Source organism: Malus domestica, chromosome 03, assembly GCF_042453785.1.
Source record: "Malus domestica chromosome 03, GDT2T_hap1".
In the NCBI taxonomy this organism is placed as follows: Eukaryota; Viridiplantae; Streptophyta; class Magnoliopsida; order Rosales; family Rosaceae; genus Malus; species Malus domestica.
Window position 1 is genome coordinate 6,602,072 of NC_091663.1, and position 16,743 is coordinate 6,618,814.

Genomic DNA, 16,743 nt, shown 5'->3' on the forward strand with positions numbered 1-16,743 from the left:
GTTCGATTATTAGACCAACCCCGTTCAGTTGTTGGACCGACCTCGTTGGGTTATTAAATCGACCCCGTTGGGTTGTTAGGCCAACCTTGCTCGATTGTTGGACCAACCTTGTTCGATTGTTGGATCGACCCCGTTCGATTGTTAGACCGACCCCGTTTGGTTATTAGGCCGACCCAATTCAATTGTTGAACTAACACCGTTCAATTATTAAACCGACCCAATTCGATTGTTGGACCAGCCTCGTTCGATTGTTAAACTGGCTCTGTTCGATTGTTAAACTGGCTCTGTTCGATTGTGGATCGACACTGTTCGGCTATTAGACCAACCCTGTTCAGTTGTTAGACCCACGTTCGATTGTTAGATCGGGTTTTTTCGACTATATACGATCGTCTCGGCTGGGACCAGGTTAGCCTTTTTTCGTTTAGTCAAGCCCCACTTAGTTGTTGAGCCAACCCTGTTCAGTTGTTGGACCAACCCTGTTCAATTGTTGGACCAACCCCGTTCGATTGTTAGGCTGGGTCTGCTTTGCTGTGTCTGATCACCTCGATTGGGACCAGGTTAGCCTCTTTCTGTTTGAGCAAGTTGGACCAACCCCGTTGGGTTGTTGTTGGACATGCCTCGTTCAATTGTTAGACTAACCCCGTTCGGTTGTTGGACCGACCCTATTCAATTATTAGACTAGCCTCATTCGACTGTTGGACCAACCTCGTTTGGTTGCTGGACCAGCCCTGTTCAATTGTTCGACCGACCCTGTTAGACTGACCTCGTTTGGTTGTTGGACAGGCCCCATTCGATTGTTAGACTGACCTTGTTAGATTGTTGGACCAACCCTGTTTGATTATTGGTTTGTCTAGCTGTATCTGATTGCCTCAATTGGAACCGCATCAAACTCTTTCCGTTTGCGTTGACCCCCATTCGGTTGTTAAATTGACCCCATACAATTGTTAAACCAACCTTGTTCAATTGGACCAAGTCTGTCTAACTATTCGATCTTCTCGACCAGGACCGCATCAAACTCTTTCCATTTGAATCGGGTTCGTTTAATTGTTGGACCGACCCTATTTGATTGTTAGACCAGCATTGTTCAATTAGACCATATCTATCTAACTGTATCCGATCGCCTCGATTGGGACCACGTCAAACTCTTTCCATTTGCGCCAACCCCATTAGATTGGGCCTGGTTTATTTGGCTGTATCTGAAAAATCCAAAAGCATTTTGGTTTTTTTTTTTTTTTAATTTCTCTTTACGAAAAAAGTCAATATGTTTTTGTTTTGTTTTTTTTTTAATTTCTTTCATATTTTACTTGTAGATTTCAAAATCTGTGTTACAATTTTTAACCTGCATATTTGCTTGCAGAAAATAAATCTTGATAGGAAAAGGGTTTGTGAAACATGCTTCTGATGCAAAAATTGGTGAATATGCAGGTTGATTTCAAAACATGCAAGGTAAACGAGATCGCCCCGGACGGATAATATAGGGCTGGATCCTGCATCCAGCAGCAATTCTACATTGACATCAACCACAGCAGTTCTACTAGTATCATATGGCAGAAATTAAAGGCGGAAATCCAAAGCAAACGAGCAGATATGAGGTCCTAACCTATCATTACATGACTAAGTTTCTAAGGCCATACCTAATCATGCACATCTAACAGATATAACCCTAAGCATGTTTCTAAGCAGTCACAGCAGACATCAGTTAACAAGCGGGGTTTTCAGAGATCATACCATGGCGATTCTGATGAAGCTTCTGCACTCAGACCCACTCACTCCCACCCCATGAATTAATTACATACCATTTCGAAATTCCTAATACATTTTCTAAAGTTCGGGTCCGAGTGCAGAAGGGTCCACATTGCTTAATCCAGTTTGGTCCAAGAGTTCATTTCCATTTTTCGCTTACTGGAAACAAGCACAAAAATAAAACTCAGAGTTCAAAAAAAAAAAAAAAATCACCAGCAGATTCATACATTTACAGATGAGTTATTTACAGTGAAGGACAGTGAAAATTTATACCTTCCATGTAGTGGATCTGAGCCTCACAACTCAGGTCCGTTTGTCCTTGATGCCTGCTGGATCCGAATATATCATGGGCATGCAAACACAGATATGGTACATGAGATGCAAACTTCACAGATTCAATTTATTCAAGAATTCAAGTTTGGGGGTCCCTAGGGCTCTACAGATTGCACATTCAAAGACACTAACACAGATCAAAATTTACTCAGTGCAGGGATTCACGTTTTGTACCTTTAAAAAAAGATGGATCTGCGATTTCCTGTGTTCCATCGTCTTTTTTTTTACGGATCTCAGGTCCATGCAAAAGAAACAACACAAGCATTAGGATTTTAAGATTTTTCTTGTATGGTATATTTCAATCGGTGAACCTGAGTGCATGAATCGATAAGGGAGGGCGAGAAGTTTACCTCTGAGTGCGTCGGCACCAAGATCGGTGCTGCTACCCTTCTGGTGTTGCAGCAAATCCACGGCTGGGAGATCTTATGGGGTTGATGATGGAAGATTAAGGTTTGTTTTGCAGAGACGGAGGTTAGGGTTTGAGAGAATGTGGAGAGAGGAGCTGCGGTTTTAGGGTTTGCTTGGAAGAAATGAGAGAGAAATGAGGGAGAGCTCTCGAACGGCTAGAATTTGAAAATTTGAAATTTTGGAGAAATGAGCTGCTGAACGAGTTTATATAGCTTTTTTTTCTAGGATTTCCATCGGAATGGCTTGCACGTGTGTCGCGTGAGAGTCTCAGCGCCTCTGCCACGCTTCCCACGGGTCACGACTCACGAGTTCGATTTCAAAATTTCAAAGGAAAAATAATTAAAAAATTTTAAAAACTTTAAGTTTTAATGATAAGGACAAAATAAAAGGTAAAGTGAATAATACTAAGATTGTTGTAAACATTCCTAGTTTAAGTATGATTGTGTAAATCCTAGATAAGATTTGATTCTAGTTATCATTTCCTATTACAACTTGTATTACTTGGAGGAGAAGGAATATCTTCTCTCCCTTTACTACTATAAATAAAGGCACAATGTAGGAGGGATAACAACACACACATTCCCCTACAATTCTACAAACACACATCTCTCTCCTCTCTCTCTCTGCCGTCGGCCCTAGTCCCTCTGTCAGATAAAATAGACCACAACACGTTATCAGCACGCTCTTCACGCTGTGCTTAGAAGAATTTAAAGAGAATTTATTCGTCTACAATCAGGGGAGTATTACGTTTCAATTATTTTTAATTGATTAAATCTTGATTTTATTGAATTCATATATTGTTATTGATTCAATTTATTTTTCTTCTTATGTTGAACGTGATACAAGCTTGAAGATGAAAGCCGAAATTGAAGAAATAATTTTTCTGCATCAAACCAGTTCATCCATATAATCACGCAATCAGGTTCTTTCCAAACAACGGCTTTTAACTCGATATTTTGCAAGCCCTGATAGCATGAACATTCACCATGATGCATGACCCAACTTTACGTTTAACGTATTTTAGATTCTACATAAATTGTGTATGCTTCATAATCAAAATTGCTACAATTATGTGAATTTGATATTTGTCATGAATTGAATCCTACATATGTACATGCATTGAAACTATTATTTGCATATGCATAAAAGTAAATATGTGATTCATTAAAATTATACATGCATATAATATAATTGAATACAAAAAAAAAAAAAAAAAAAACGAAAAAAAAAAAAAAAAAATTTCTGGGCTCGCCTGGCACGGCCCGAGAAAAAAAAAAAAAAAAAAAATTTTTAGGGCTGCACACAGCAGCCCATTCCCCTCTTCTCACCCCGTGGGCCTGTAATCCCACCCGAGGGTTCTTGGCCTATATTTTTAGGCCCCGAGATTTTATTATTTAATTTTTTTTAAAATAATATGGGTTTTTATATTTTCACCCACACTTTAATTTGGCCCCGAAGACCAAAAATAAATTAATTCACTTATCATTATACAATATCTCTGCATATATTCTTTGCATATTTGTTTGCATATATATTTGTGTTTGCCTGCAGGAATATATGAACCTGAAGTTCATAATTACTTTGAAACCCGAAGTTTCTTATAAACATGTCTTGTTTGAAAACCCGAAGTTTTCACTTAAATATATCACCCATGAAAACCCGAAGTTTTTCATGCAAAATTAAACCAATACATGTCTATTAGAACCTGTATGTTCTACTCCTATGTGAATGGATTGATTTTTCTCCATTACACTAACCACATCTTGTCCATCTATTTTGATAGGACCATGTCGAATTTGAACAAACTCGACTTCACCGCTTTGGAGGTTTCTGGAAGGAACTACCTCAAGTGGGTTCAAGATGTGAAGCTCCACCTCACTGCAAAGAACTTGCGTCCTGCTATTGAAGAAGCAACAGATAAACCTGTTGGCGAGGCTGAAAAAGCCACTGCTATGATCTTCATCCGAAGACATATCCATGACGCTCTACAAACTGAGTACCTTGCTGAGGAGGATCCGCGTGCATTATGGGTCGCTTTGGCTGATCGTTTCGATCACCAAAAGGACATATTCTTGCCTGAAGCAAGACACGACTGGCAGCACTTGCGCTTTCAAGACTTTAAGTCTGTGAATGAATATAATTCTGAAGTTTGTCGAATCCGATCACTTCTCAAGTTTTGCAATGAAACTTTGACTGAAGAGGATCTCCTGGAGAAGACCTACTCGACCTTCTCTGCTTCTAATATTGTCCTGCAGCAACAATATAGAGCTCAGAAGTTCACTAAGTTCTCGGATTTGATCTCTGTTTTACTTCTTGCTGAAAAGCAGAACCAGCTGTTGATGAAGAATCATCAAGCTCGACCTACTGGGGCTACTGCTGTGCCTGAAGCACATTATAGCACTAATCAGCACCCAAAACGCCAAAAGAGGCGTGGTAAGGGCGGCCAGAAGCCATCCCACCAAGGTCAACAGAGCCAAGGCCCATCCAAGGGAGGAAACAAAGCCCAGAAACGCCCAAACCTCGCTCCCAAGGCCCCGAACTTCAAGAATAAGGGCAAAGCACATGCCACAATGAATGACGATATGTGCTATCGTTGTGGTTCCAAGGACCATTGGTCCCGTATTTGCCGTGCTCCCAAGAAGGTTGTGGATGCATATCATTCTCGTCGTACGAAGTTTGAATCAAACTTCCTGCAAGTGGACGAACCGGAGACTACAAAGATGGAAGTTTCTGATTTTCAGGAGGATACCACTCCTATGGAAGATTAGAATCTTAGACATAGACTTATTTTTCAGTTAAAATAAGACAATTGGGGCCGAATTCCACCTTGTGGCCGAACCCCACCTCGTTTTTTGGTTGATTTTTGAACAATTTTCCTTTATGTTTTGGATTATTAGTTGGCGATTTATTTTGGATATTCAGTTTTTTCCTTGAATAAATGAAATTATTTTGAATTGATACTTAACTTTTATGCATGTGACCGATTCAAATTAATTTTTCATTCTAGGTATGACTAGTGGGAAAGTTAGTTGTCTGGCAGATAGTGCAACCACGCATACTGTTTTGCGTGAACGCATCTATTTCACTAACTTCGTACCTAAGAATGCACCTCTGACAACCCTCTCAGGCCCATCCAACCTGATTGAAGGATACGGTAAGGCACGTATAATGTTGTCCAATGGTACAATTTTGACCATTGCTGAGGCACTCTATTCTCCACGTTCCGGAAGAACGTTACTAAGTTTCAAGGACATTACAGATAACAATTACCACGCTGAAACCCACGTAGAAAACGGAGTTGAATTTCTGTGTGTAACTTCCTACGAATATGGCCAGAAGCGTATTCTAGAGAAGATGGAGCGTAACTCGAGTGGTCTGTATACTACGACCATACGCCCCATAGAATGCCACTATGTGGCCGGCCCTACCACAGGGACCGCGCACGAAATTACACTTTGGCATGATCGTTTGGGACATCCTGGACGAATAGCGATGCGCCGTATCCTCAAAACTTCACACGGGCATCCACTAACCCGAAGCTTAGGTTCGATCCATGAAATTGCATGTCAAACATGTTCTATGGGAAAGCTTATTACTAAGCCTTCTTATGACAAGATTCGTTCGAATCCTCCCATTTTTCTACAACGGATTCAGGGGGACATTTGTGGACCGATTCAACCTCCCTGCGGACCATTTAGATATTTTATGGTTTTGGTTGACGCTTCTACACGTTGGTCACACGTGTGCTTGTTGTCCACAAGGAACGCTGCATTCTCCAAACTGTTGGCTCAGGTTATCAAGCTCAGGGCTCACCACCCTGATTATCCGATCAAATCTATTCGATTGGATAATGCTGGAGAATTCACATCTAAAACTTTTGATGACTATTGCATGTCGGTTGGGGTTGAAGTTGAACATCCTGTACCCCATGTTCACACCCAGAACGGCCTGGCAGAGGCTTTCATTAAGCGTTTACAAATGATTGCTCGATCGTTGGTCATACGTACCAAGCTCCCGATCGCTGCTTGGGGCCATGCAATATTGCACGCAGCAAAGTTGGTCCGCCTGAGGCCTGTTGCGACACAACCATTTAGTGCCCTTCAGTTGGTCACCGGATGCGAACCCGACATATCGCATCTGCGCGTTTTTGGTTGTGCGGTCTATGTGCCGATCTCGCCGCCCTTACGTACAAAAATGGGGCCTCAGCGAAGGATGGGAATCTATGTCGGATATGATTCTCCTTCGATTATTCGTTACTTAGAACCTTTGACAGGCGATCTGTTTACCGTTTGTTTCGCGGATTGTCACTTCTATGAGACAGTCTTCCCGTCGTTAGGGGGAGATAAGAACGTCAACGTTCCTAATAAACGACGTGAATTATCGTGGACGACTCCCACTTTGTCTCATTTAGATCCCCGCACCGCTCAGTCTGAAGCTGAAGTGCAGCGCATATTAGATCTCCAGAGCATAGCTCAGAGCATGCCAGATGCTTTCACCGATCTAGCGCGCGTGACAAGATCACATATTCCAGCTGCGAATACGCTTGCAAAGATGGATGTACCAAATGTACGACGGACTACCCTCCTGGAAGCCCGGGACGCCAATTCTGGTGATCCACGTACATTAGCGGCTAGCCAATCTCTGCCCCTACACAAAAGCGTGGCAGACCCCTTGGTTCAAAGGATTCACACCCCCGGAAGAGGAAAACCACGGCACAAGGTCCTGAAGAGCCTACCGTGAATCCGACTATCGCTTACTCATTTTACCCAACTCATGAGGAAATTCTAGATTATGGAAGCGTCCTTGAAGAGACGAATCCTCTTCCCGAGAATCGTGAGATTTCGGTCTATTATGCTAGCTTAGATGATGTGTGGCGTAGAAATGAGATGATTGTCGACGATGCATTAGCATTTGCAGTAGCTACTGAGATCATGTTGAGCGATGACATTGAACCGCGTTCCGTTGATGAATGTCGACGTAGAGCTGATTGGTCAAACTGGAAACAAGCAATCCAAGTCGAACTTGATTCACTTGCGAAACGTAAGGTGTTTGGACCTGTAGTTCCTACTCCTCCACATGTGAAGCCCGTTGGCTACAAGTGGGTTTTCGTTCGGAAGCGTAATGAGAAGAACGAAATTGTGCGTTACAAAGCTCGTCTTGTAGCACAAGGTTTCTCACAACGCCCCGGGATTGACTATGACGAAACTTACTCACCCGTTATGGATGTGATTACTTTTCGATACCTTATCAGTTTGGTAGTTTCCGAAAAACTGGATATGCAGCTGATGGACGTAGTAACCGCGTATCTCTATGGGGATCTTGATACGGAAATTTATATGAAAGTTCCCGAAGGACTTACATTGACTGGTTCAAATATTTCCAAACCCCGGAACACGCTCTCAATTCGGCTGAGGCGTTCACTATACGGTTTGAAACAATCCGGAAGAATGTGGTATAACCGTTTAAGTGAGTATTTGACTAGTCAGGGATATGTGAATAACGAACTATGCCCTTGTGTGTTCATTAAGAAGTCACATTCCGGATTTGCGATTGTTGCAGTATATGTCGATGACATGAATCTCATCGGAACTCCTGAAGAGCTCGCGAGAACTGCTTCGCACCTGAAGTCGGAATTTGAGATGAAAGATCTAGGTAAGACTCGATACTGTCTCGGCCTCGAGATAGAGCATTGTTCGGATGGAATCTTAGTACATCAATCGAACTACACCCAGAAGGTGTTGCGCCGTTTTAATGAGGATAAAGCGAAGTCTTCGAGTACTCCTATGGTCGTTCGTACGCTAGATGCAAAACGAGATCCCTTCCGTCCGAAGGAGGATGATGAAGAGATTTTGGAGCCTGAAGTTCCTTATCTAAGTGCGATAGGCGCTTTATTGTACTTAGCTCAATGCACTAGACCCGACATCTCCTTCGCTGTTAATCTTTTGGCAAGATACAGCAATGCACCAACACGCAGACATTGGACTGGCGTGAAAGACATCTTCCGTTACCTTAAGGGTACTACGGATTTGGGCTTATTCTATCCCTACGAATCCTCGAGTGATGCCGCACCCTATGCTCATCGGGTTGATTCTCGCCTTGTTGGTTATGCCGACGCTGAATACTTATCTGATCCGCACAAGGCGCGTTCTCAAACGGGTTATGTCTTTACCGTTGGAGGCACCGCAATATCTTGGAGGTCAACTAAACAGACCTTAGTTGCCACTTCGTCTAACCATGCTGAAATTCTCGCCTTACATGAAACAACTCGGGAATGCTTTTGGTTGAGAGCAGTAGTGGGCCATATTCGAAGCTCCTGTGATCTTCATCCCGCCGTTAATGCCCCGACGACGATTTTTGAAGACAACGCAGCTTGCATCGAACAGCTCAAGAAGGGTTACATCAAAGGAGACAACACCAAGCATATTGCGCCGAAGTTCTTCTTTACACATCAACAACAAGAGCATCAGAAGATTGAAGTCACGCAAATCCGATCACAAGACAATCTGGCCGACCTCTTCACCAAATCACTACCGAATGTGACGTTTCAGAAGCTTGTTCATGGAATTGGTATGCGTAAACTTTCTGAGTTGTAACTTTGCTATTTCTCTGTGGAATTATGTCAAACTCAGGGGGAGTATCTTCTGGATACTTGCTTGATCTTAATGTACTCTTTTTCCCTACGATTAGGAGCATTTTTCCCACTGGGTTTTTGCTGCCTAACTAGGTTTTAACGAGGCACCCACCTTGGGCTGGTCATATCCCTGATGACGTCCTGTAGACGTTTCTTTTGACTTTGCATTTCTCACGCATTTTTCCTTAGACTATGGATTTTGTCCCTACTTGGGTTTTTGCCATAGCCTTAGGGTTTTTAGTGAGACTTACTACTTATGCAAGTTCCTACCTTATTGAGAATAAGCGTTGTTCCTTGGAATCATTGCCGACGAGTCGACTTCCTCAACTTCTGCATGATGCTGAATCTACCTTGAGTATTTACCCACTCAAGGGGGAGTGTTGTAAACATTCCTAGTTTAAGTATGATTGTGTAAATCCTAGATAAGATTTGATTCTAGTTATCCTTTCCTATTACAACTTGTATTACTTGGAGGAGAAGGAATATCTTCTCTCCTTTTACTACTATAAATAAAGGCACAATGTAGGAGGGATAACAACACACACATTCCCCTACAATTCTACAAACACACATCTCTCTCCTCTCTCTCTCTGCCGTCGGCCCTAGTCCCTCTATAAGATAAAATAGACCACAACAAAGATTAATTTTTTAGTGTAAAAATATGATTTTTCGTTAAAGTGAACAGTACTGCGAACTTTTCGTTAAAACTCCATTTTTAATCCAAAGAGCATGCCGTTTATCCATCTTTCTTTGCCGTTTTGGTTTTATTTTTACTTTGCGCCAAAGACAAGAATAGACAGGCCACACACGTTCTGGATTTGGATCTCAGAAATCCTCACATTTTAATCGTTTATCGTAAATCGTGCGGTCATAAATTATTTTAAATTTTTTTATATAAAATTAAACACAATTAGTACCTAACGAAAACTGACAGCACGTTGTAAAATTTACAGCCATAATGTAAAGATTCCTAGAATCCCTGCAAATAGAATCCGGCAAGGATCCCCATCCCACAAGTTCCCACAAAGGGAATAAAAATTGTTGGATTCTCAGACGGCATTTCACATTTGCATACCAAATTTCCAGATTTAGCAAACAGCAAGAAAGTAGTGTAAAATTATATTGCACAAACAACGTCGTGATTACACCGCAACATAGTACAAAGGAAGGAATACGAGATGCTCTCTGTACACGCAAGAGATAAGAGTCCGTGGTAACTACTCGGCCGTATAATTAGCACAAAATACTAACAAGTATTCGCGTATAAAGTTACAGATAATATACGCCATCTTATGCTACCACGAATGCACTAGATGAACCTGTAAAATGGCGAATGGATCCCACGAAATTCTTTGACGCACCGAAATGTCTAATTCTGTATACGCTGGGAGTTGCAGACTGAGGAATTCTCCATTCTATGGTTGCCTGACTTCTGGTACTAAGTTTGGCGGGTCTTGACCACTTAAACCGCAGGCAGAAATCATCGTCATCATAAGCTGGAACCCAAGTATCTTCTCCATGGAGAATTTCCACAAGGGCGAATGTACCTTCAGTCATAAGGTCATTCCGAGGGCAAGCAGACCAGAAGGTAACTGTCACCATGTCATGGCCTTTCTTGAAGGTGGAGTTTTGAGGAACATCGGAGCTGCAGTCCCCAAAACTAATGCCCCGAGGGGTTCCATCCATCATAACTGGTGTAAGTAAGCTTATTTGTTTATCAAGGAGATCTGGGGGTTGTGGACCTTCTGCAATGGATTTGCCACTGGTGAGAGCGGTAGCAAGCTTCTTGAACTCTTGAATGTAGGCACTGAGTGTGTGTGGCCCATACAGAGTGGAGGCACCCTGGGAAGCACAACAGGTTAAAGAATGAACATATAGTACAGTATGACATTCCTCACACAAATACACCTATTTATGAATTTTGACTCATAACGCTACAATAGAAGTAATAAAAACAAAATTAACGAAAAAAGGGTGAAATCAAATTGTTTTCGGAGACAGGCTGATGGAATGTGGCATGAATTTTACCATTGACAGCACAGAGGCTTTAGTCCTAGAACCACTTCCTAGTCCCACAAGGGAATATCAAGTAATCTATTCTGGTTACTAGAAAAACGTTTAGAGTATGAGTTCATCGCTCATTTTATTTAGTCTATCCATGATATTTTATCAGTTACTCTTTTAAGAATGTATTAGCAATTCATCACTTCAAGAAAATAGGAACTAACCTCGTATCTCTGCACCTGATACTCTTCAAAGGTAGTGATATACTGTGAATATGTATTAGTCAATCCAGCTATAACAACGTGAACATTTTCGCCATTACCACCACTAGTCAGTACTGACTTCACAGCATCACGGAGGCGCCTACCGGCCATTGTTGTAAATTCTAAAACAAAATCATCAAAAACTTTAGGAGCCATATAAAAAGTTGACCAGTTGAAAGAAAGAGAGGAGCTTTAGTTTGTCCAGAAGCAACTTTAACTTATGAACAAGGAAATAATAAATGAACGAGGACAGTGAATGCATAATGTGGTGCTTAGAAAATTACTGCAACAGCATTGTTTAGCCCCTCTACTATTTTCCGAAATATGGGGTATTCATATGTTGGTTTTAATTATTAAAGCAGAAAACTCAGACAACACATTAAAAAATGAAGGTATTTAGGCATGAACCTCAGTTGAAAACGTTAAATACTAATTCCTAGTGTTTGTTTTATAAAAAGATGGACAAGATACTACCTCCAGGTACACTGAGAATGACAAGCTGTCCTACTCGGATGATCTGAATTGGAAGTATTGAAGGCTGCGTAAACCAGGGAGAAAGAGTTATTTGAATATGTTAAATCATTAATCTCTCACGGCAAATATCATCCAGAAGATATCTACCAAGCATAGTTTTGTAACTCATACAGAATACAACTCAAATGCGCCTATACATTAAAGATAATTTGGATTTATCTTGGCTATGCAGATGATCCAAACAGATAAAACACGAACTGCTATTTCCTATCTCAAATATAACATGAATCAGATATGATCTTGCATAAGATACGGACCTCAACTATCTAATATAATAGGTGAACTACACAGCTACGGAGGGTTTTAAGAGGTTTTAATGAGATACTATACGATCCAACCATTACGGAGTTTTCATATAACGCAACATCTTTGTCCAAAGAAGTATGTCCACAGAAATTGCAACCTACCGCCCAGTCATATGGTTCCTTCATTTCACCAGTATCAAGCAAGATTGGCTTTGGACTCTGACATTCCACTTGTTCCTGGCCTGGCTTTTTAAGCACATTGCGCACCAACCTCCAGAATGGATTTCCCTGATATAACATAATAACCATCGAAATTAGTTACTTTGAAATTATAATGGGAGAATAGAACATGCACTACGTATGAAATATTGCATTTACATGTTACCTTATCATCGCCTTGCTTGAAATCAAAAGCCCCAGGTCCATCAGTGGTTCCAGCAGCAAATCCAAACCCCATTGCAGCAGGACATGTTTTTACCACCTCCGAACCTCCTCCCTTTTTGGGAAGTGTTACTTCAAGTTGGGAGAAGTCTACATAAGTATGACGATAGTCAACTTTCCCCTTCAACTTCTCAGATGCCTTGTTGAAAAGATCCACAGCTTTTTTGAGTTGCCTTTCACCAATTATACGTGTACTTTCAAATTCATTTGGGTAGCTGTAATGCCACGTACAAGATGCAATTTAGCATTCGCACAGGCGTCATAAACCATAAACATATGTACACATGTCGGTAACTAAAGATATATATGTGCGCAGAGGAAGAAATACCCTGGTCCACGGCCATAGCACAACTCATTCTTCCCACCACAGGTACTGTGATTAAATTCACAAGGTAACCCAGTGTCTGTACAGAAAGCGCCTAGAACATTGGGGCTTACATCACCACAGTTCGATTGACAAAATGCAGAAACAAATTGAGGCTTGTCCGCCTGCCTTAGTGCACCCCTGACACGTCTTGCAACACTCAAGGTCCTGGTTGCTGGCTTACCAGGACGAGACTGAAAGGACGCAGCAAGCTCTAGTAACTCATGGTCTGAATCAGAAAGCAAAACAAATAAGCAATTTCTACTCCCTTTCTTATTGTTCCCATGACCAAAGTAATATGATGACTCAACACAATCTTACTTCTACACCTTTGGTAGCAAGTTTCACCATAGTTCTGAATGTACAGTGAAACCGAACATATTACATGTAAATGCGTCAAAGTCTCCTTCAAACTATGTGAAATATGTTTATAACAAGCACAGATAAAAAACATTTAAGGTAGAAAGTTGAAAGGGAAGGGATCCTATTAACACGTCAAATGATATCTATGATTTTGAGAGCAACTCCTCTTGCCTACTTGGTTTGTTTTGAAAAATCTTCTTATAACACAATTTCAGTTCATTGGTTCTCCTCATTTATAAAGGGAAACATCCACAGGCAACTGGTTAAGTCAACCATGCTTTGTTTTCAGTACCATGTGCATCATATATGTATAGGCAGCATCAACCAAACATCAGCATGTAATACAGTTAGCTTAAAAATCACGCACGTGAAAATCAATATTAACATCCCAAACAAATATCATGACACATTAAAGAGGGTGTTGGCATGTATAGTTCAATTCAGCTATTTCAGAATAACCAAAAACCAATTTTATGTTAATATGAGGTAATTAAATGCAACTAAAGAATAACTCACGATTGTCATGACGGTCATAAAGTAAGTTTGAGACTCTTCGAGGGATTCCATCAGCAGCAAATTCATGAGAGTATGCACTTTTAGCACCATTCTCTTCAAACCAGTCTTCCATAAATCGTGCAGCAGCACCCTTGTTATCCCCACTAATCAATGAGTTACTACGACTCATAGAAGTTCCATGAGTCGCAAACCAATTAAAGCTACCCACTGGACCCCATTGATCATCAACAAACTTCAGAAGAGTCATATCTTTATCAACATCATACTTGTAAATACTGCGCTCTGCTGCAGGGTTATTGAGATAAGCACTAGGACTGCGATTTACACCAGCGTCTAAAATTTCCCCTGTAAGGAACCAAAACTAACATTAGAATTCAGTCACTAGTATTTAAAAAGAACCAGAAAAAATGACCAGGACTCTCCAACTTACCCTTATTAACAAAAATTGATCCCGGCGCGAGATTTTCATGAGCTTGAGTAATACTTTTTTCAATTCCATCAACAAGAACATCAAACGACTGACGCACGAATCCAAGAGATGTCACAATATACACCACATATTGCAGATAACCACCAGGGCCAGCGTGGGTGTGAATTCCACTAATAGCTACATTCTTTTCGGTGTATAAATCCCCATACCTGCCAAACAAAAACCCAGTACCATTTCCATCACATACCCGAAAAAGATGAAATCGGTCTCGAAACAAACTCAATACACTTGATACCAATTAACAAATTGCAAAAGATTTTAGGAGAGATTAACAACATATCAAATAACATGAATTATAAGATTACCCATCAAATTAATTCAACAACAACAAAGCCTTTTCCCCCTATCACATTAATTCAAACTATAAAATTTAAATTTAATACACTTTGAACAACTGCAGCTCAGCTCCAAAATTAGTCATATAAATGGCTTACCTTGCCTTCAACCTCTCGACCACCTTCAATTTCACAAGTTGCGACGCCATGCAAGCATCGAGATTCACAAACGCCACCCGGTTCCCTTGCGGCTCCGCCACAATGAATGTCCGAGCCCGCAACCGGAAGTGGACTCCGGCAGCGACCTGCTCCGTGTTCGCGTACCCCATCATGTTGACATCGGCGGCCGGCCCCGTGATGTCATAGCTCCCGAGACCGATCAAATACTCTGAACCGGAGACTGCTCCTCCGCCACTACACAGAAGGATCAAAATTACGAATTTAGCCCACAAACCTCTGTACTTTCCTGTATCCTTGGAATTGGCGATACCCAAAAACTCCATTCCTGCTCTCTCCTCAAAAGAACCGATTACAGCTCGATCATCACCTTCCGTTGAAGAAAAACACAAAAAACATCAACTTTTAGCGACGAAAATTCAACGAAATTAGAGAATTGAAAACAAACCCAGTTCTATTTTTCACTGATGGAGCTCTCAGTGATGAGAGAGAGAGAGAGAGAGAGAGAGAGAGAGAGCATGGGAGCAGACCTGCAGTTTTGTAATGGAGTCAAAGCGAAGAACGACAGGTTCTGGTAGCGGGGAAGGGAAGGCACGCATGCTTAAATATAGTTTTTTAACTTGGAATTTTCAGCAACTTTTTATAATATTTTTTTATTTGACGTTGCGGGAGCGTTCCTTTTGTGTACTTTGATGAATATTTCACCGATTTTCGACTTGAATTTGTACTCTATTGCCAAATTTGATTTATAAGCTTTTATTTTGGTCCTCTTTTCTTAAATATTACAAATGGCTAATTTTGCACTCCCATCCTCAGATTTACAGTGAATCATTTGTCACATTTCATCTAATTTTCCGTCCACGAAAGTCACAAGCATGTCACCAAATGTTATTTTCTATTGTCTTTTCTTAATGTTATATGTTTTTTTTTCCTTCTTGATATATGACATTTTTAATGAAGATTAAGTTATATGAAATGTGGAAAAAGACGATGTAGAGGTGAATGCATTTATAATAGTTTAGGAGAAAAGTTAGTCCAAATAAAAGTTCCAAAGGGTATTCGGCATCGGAGTACAAGTTTAGGAGAAAAATCGACAAAATACTCAATTTTAATATTTGCAAAAATGAGTTTGGTTTTTACATGTGAATGATTCTCTTTGAGCAGGTCGCCTAATAAAAAGGGAGTGTCGATATAATATCGATAATATGTCTATAACATTGATAGATAATATGTCAATGTGCACGAAGAAAACCCTCATATCCACGTGTGGGAAAGAACATGGAAACTTCCATGTTTTGCTGGTGATAGTGATATATACCTACGTACAAACAAACATTCTGTTTCATACATGAATCTTTCATCACGCCCACTAAGGCACGTCAAAAGCCAGTCCTCTTCATTTCAAACTTGTAGAATATAGAAGTCGTAAAGCTAACCCTAGATTATGCCAAAAATGTACTAGCACGACGAATGATCGTTGAAATTCCCGTAGGGCCATCTCGAAGATAAAGGTATCACACTAGGACATAAACCCATAATAGAGATCTTCTTTGGATCTCGCAATCCGGAGTTTACATATCGAGAAATTTTGGCAATTCATTTAAAATCCTACGACTCCTATTAGCCCATCACACTAACATACCTCACAGAAACTAAGGGTTCGGTTCTCTCTCTCCCTCTCTTGAACGATTTTCTCGGTCCGTCGGCTCCAAACTGCGAGATTTGAAGAGGATTTGGTACTCTTAATACTTAATCAAGTCATTTTTCATTGCTTGCGGTAAAAGCCACATAATATGATGTAACCGTGTAAACCATTTCGGCAAAACACGTACCGGTAAATAATAATCTTGGTTGATTCTCTTAAGGAACTGAAAGTAGTCACATAAATCTGTTTGCATGATTCTGTATAAAGGGTTGTTGTGTCACTTGAGTTGTATTAGGGTAAAAAAAGATTAT

General features: G+C 40.7%; 1 protein-coding gene and 1 long non-coding RNA gene across 3 annotated transcripts; both read right to left on the bottom strand.

Annotated features, from left to right (window-relative positions):
• Window positions 1–1,563: 1,563 nt before the first annotated feature.
• Window positions 1,564–2,664, bottom strand: LOC103419172 (uncharacterized). The gene is made up of 3 exons (XR_003771971.2): window positions 2,251–2,664; window positions 2,017–2,072; window positions 1,564–1,902 (listed from the first exon to the last, which is right to left on the bottom strand). It is a non-coding gene; the product is annotated as an uncharacterized lncRNA (long non-coding RNA).
• A 7,538-nt stretch (window positions 2,665–10,202) lies between these two features.
• LOC103419179 (neutral ceramidase 1) lies at window positions 10,203–15,534 on the bottom strand. Of its 2 annotated transcripts, XM_008357301.4 has the most exons (10): window positions 15,318–15,534; window positions 14,770–15,157; window positions 14,276–14,484; window positions 13,846–14,190; window positions 12,931–13,195; window positions 12,547–12,817; window positions 12,324–12,449; window positions 11,857–11,920; window positions 11,344–11,504; window positions 10,203–10,957 (listed from the first exon to the last, which is right to left on the bottom strand). In XM_008357301.4, exons 2-10 carry the CDS (start codon window positions 15,111–15,113, stop codon window positions 10,406–10,408), a joined length of 2,337 nt encoding a protein of 778 aa, XP_008355523.3. In that variant the 5' UTR covers window positions 15,114–15,157; window positions 15,318–15,534; the 3' UTR covers window positions 10,203–10,405. The 2 variants fall into 2 exon arrangements, with proteins under 2 accessions (XP_008355523.3, XP_070674317.1); XM_070818216.1 differs by lacking the exon at window positions 15,318–15,534 and having other exon boundaries at window positions 14,770–15,247.
• Window positions 15,535–16,743: the final 1,209 nt, after the last annotated feature.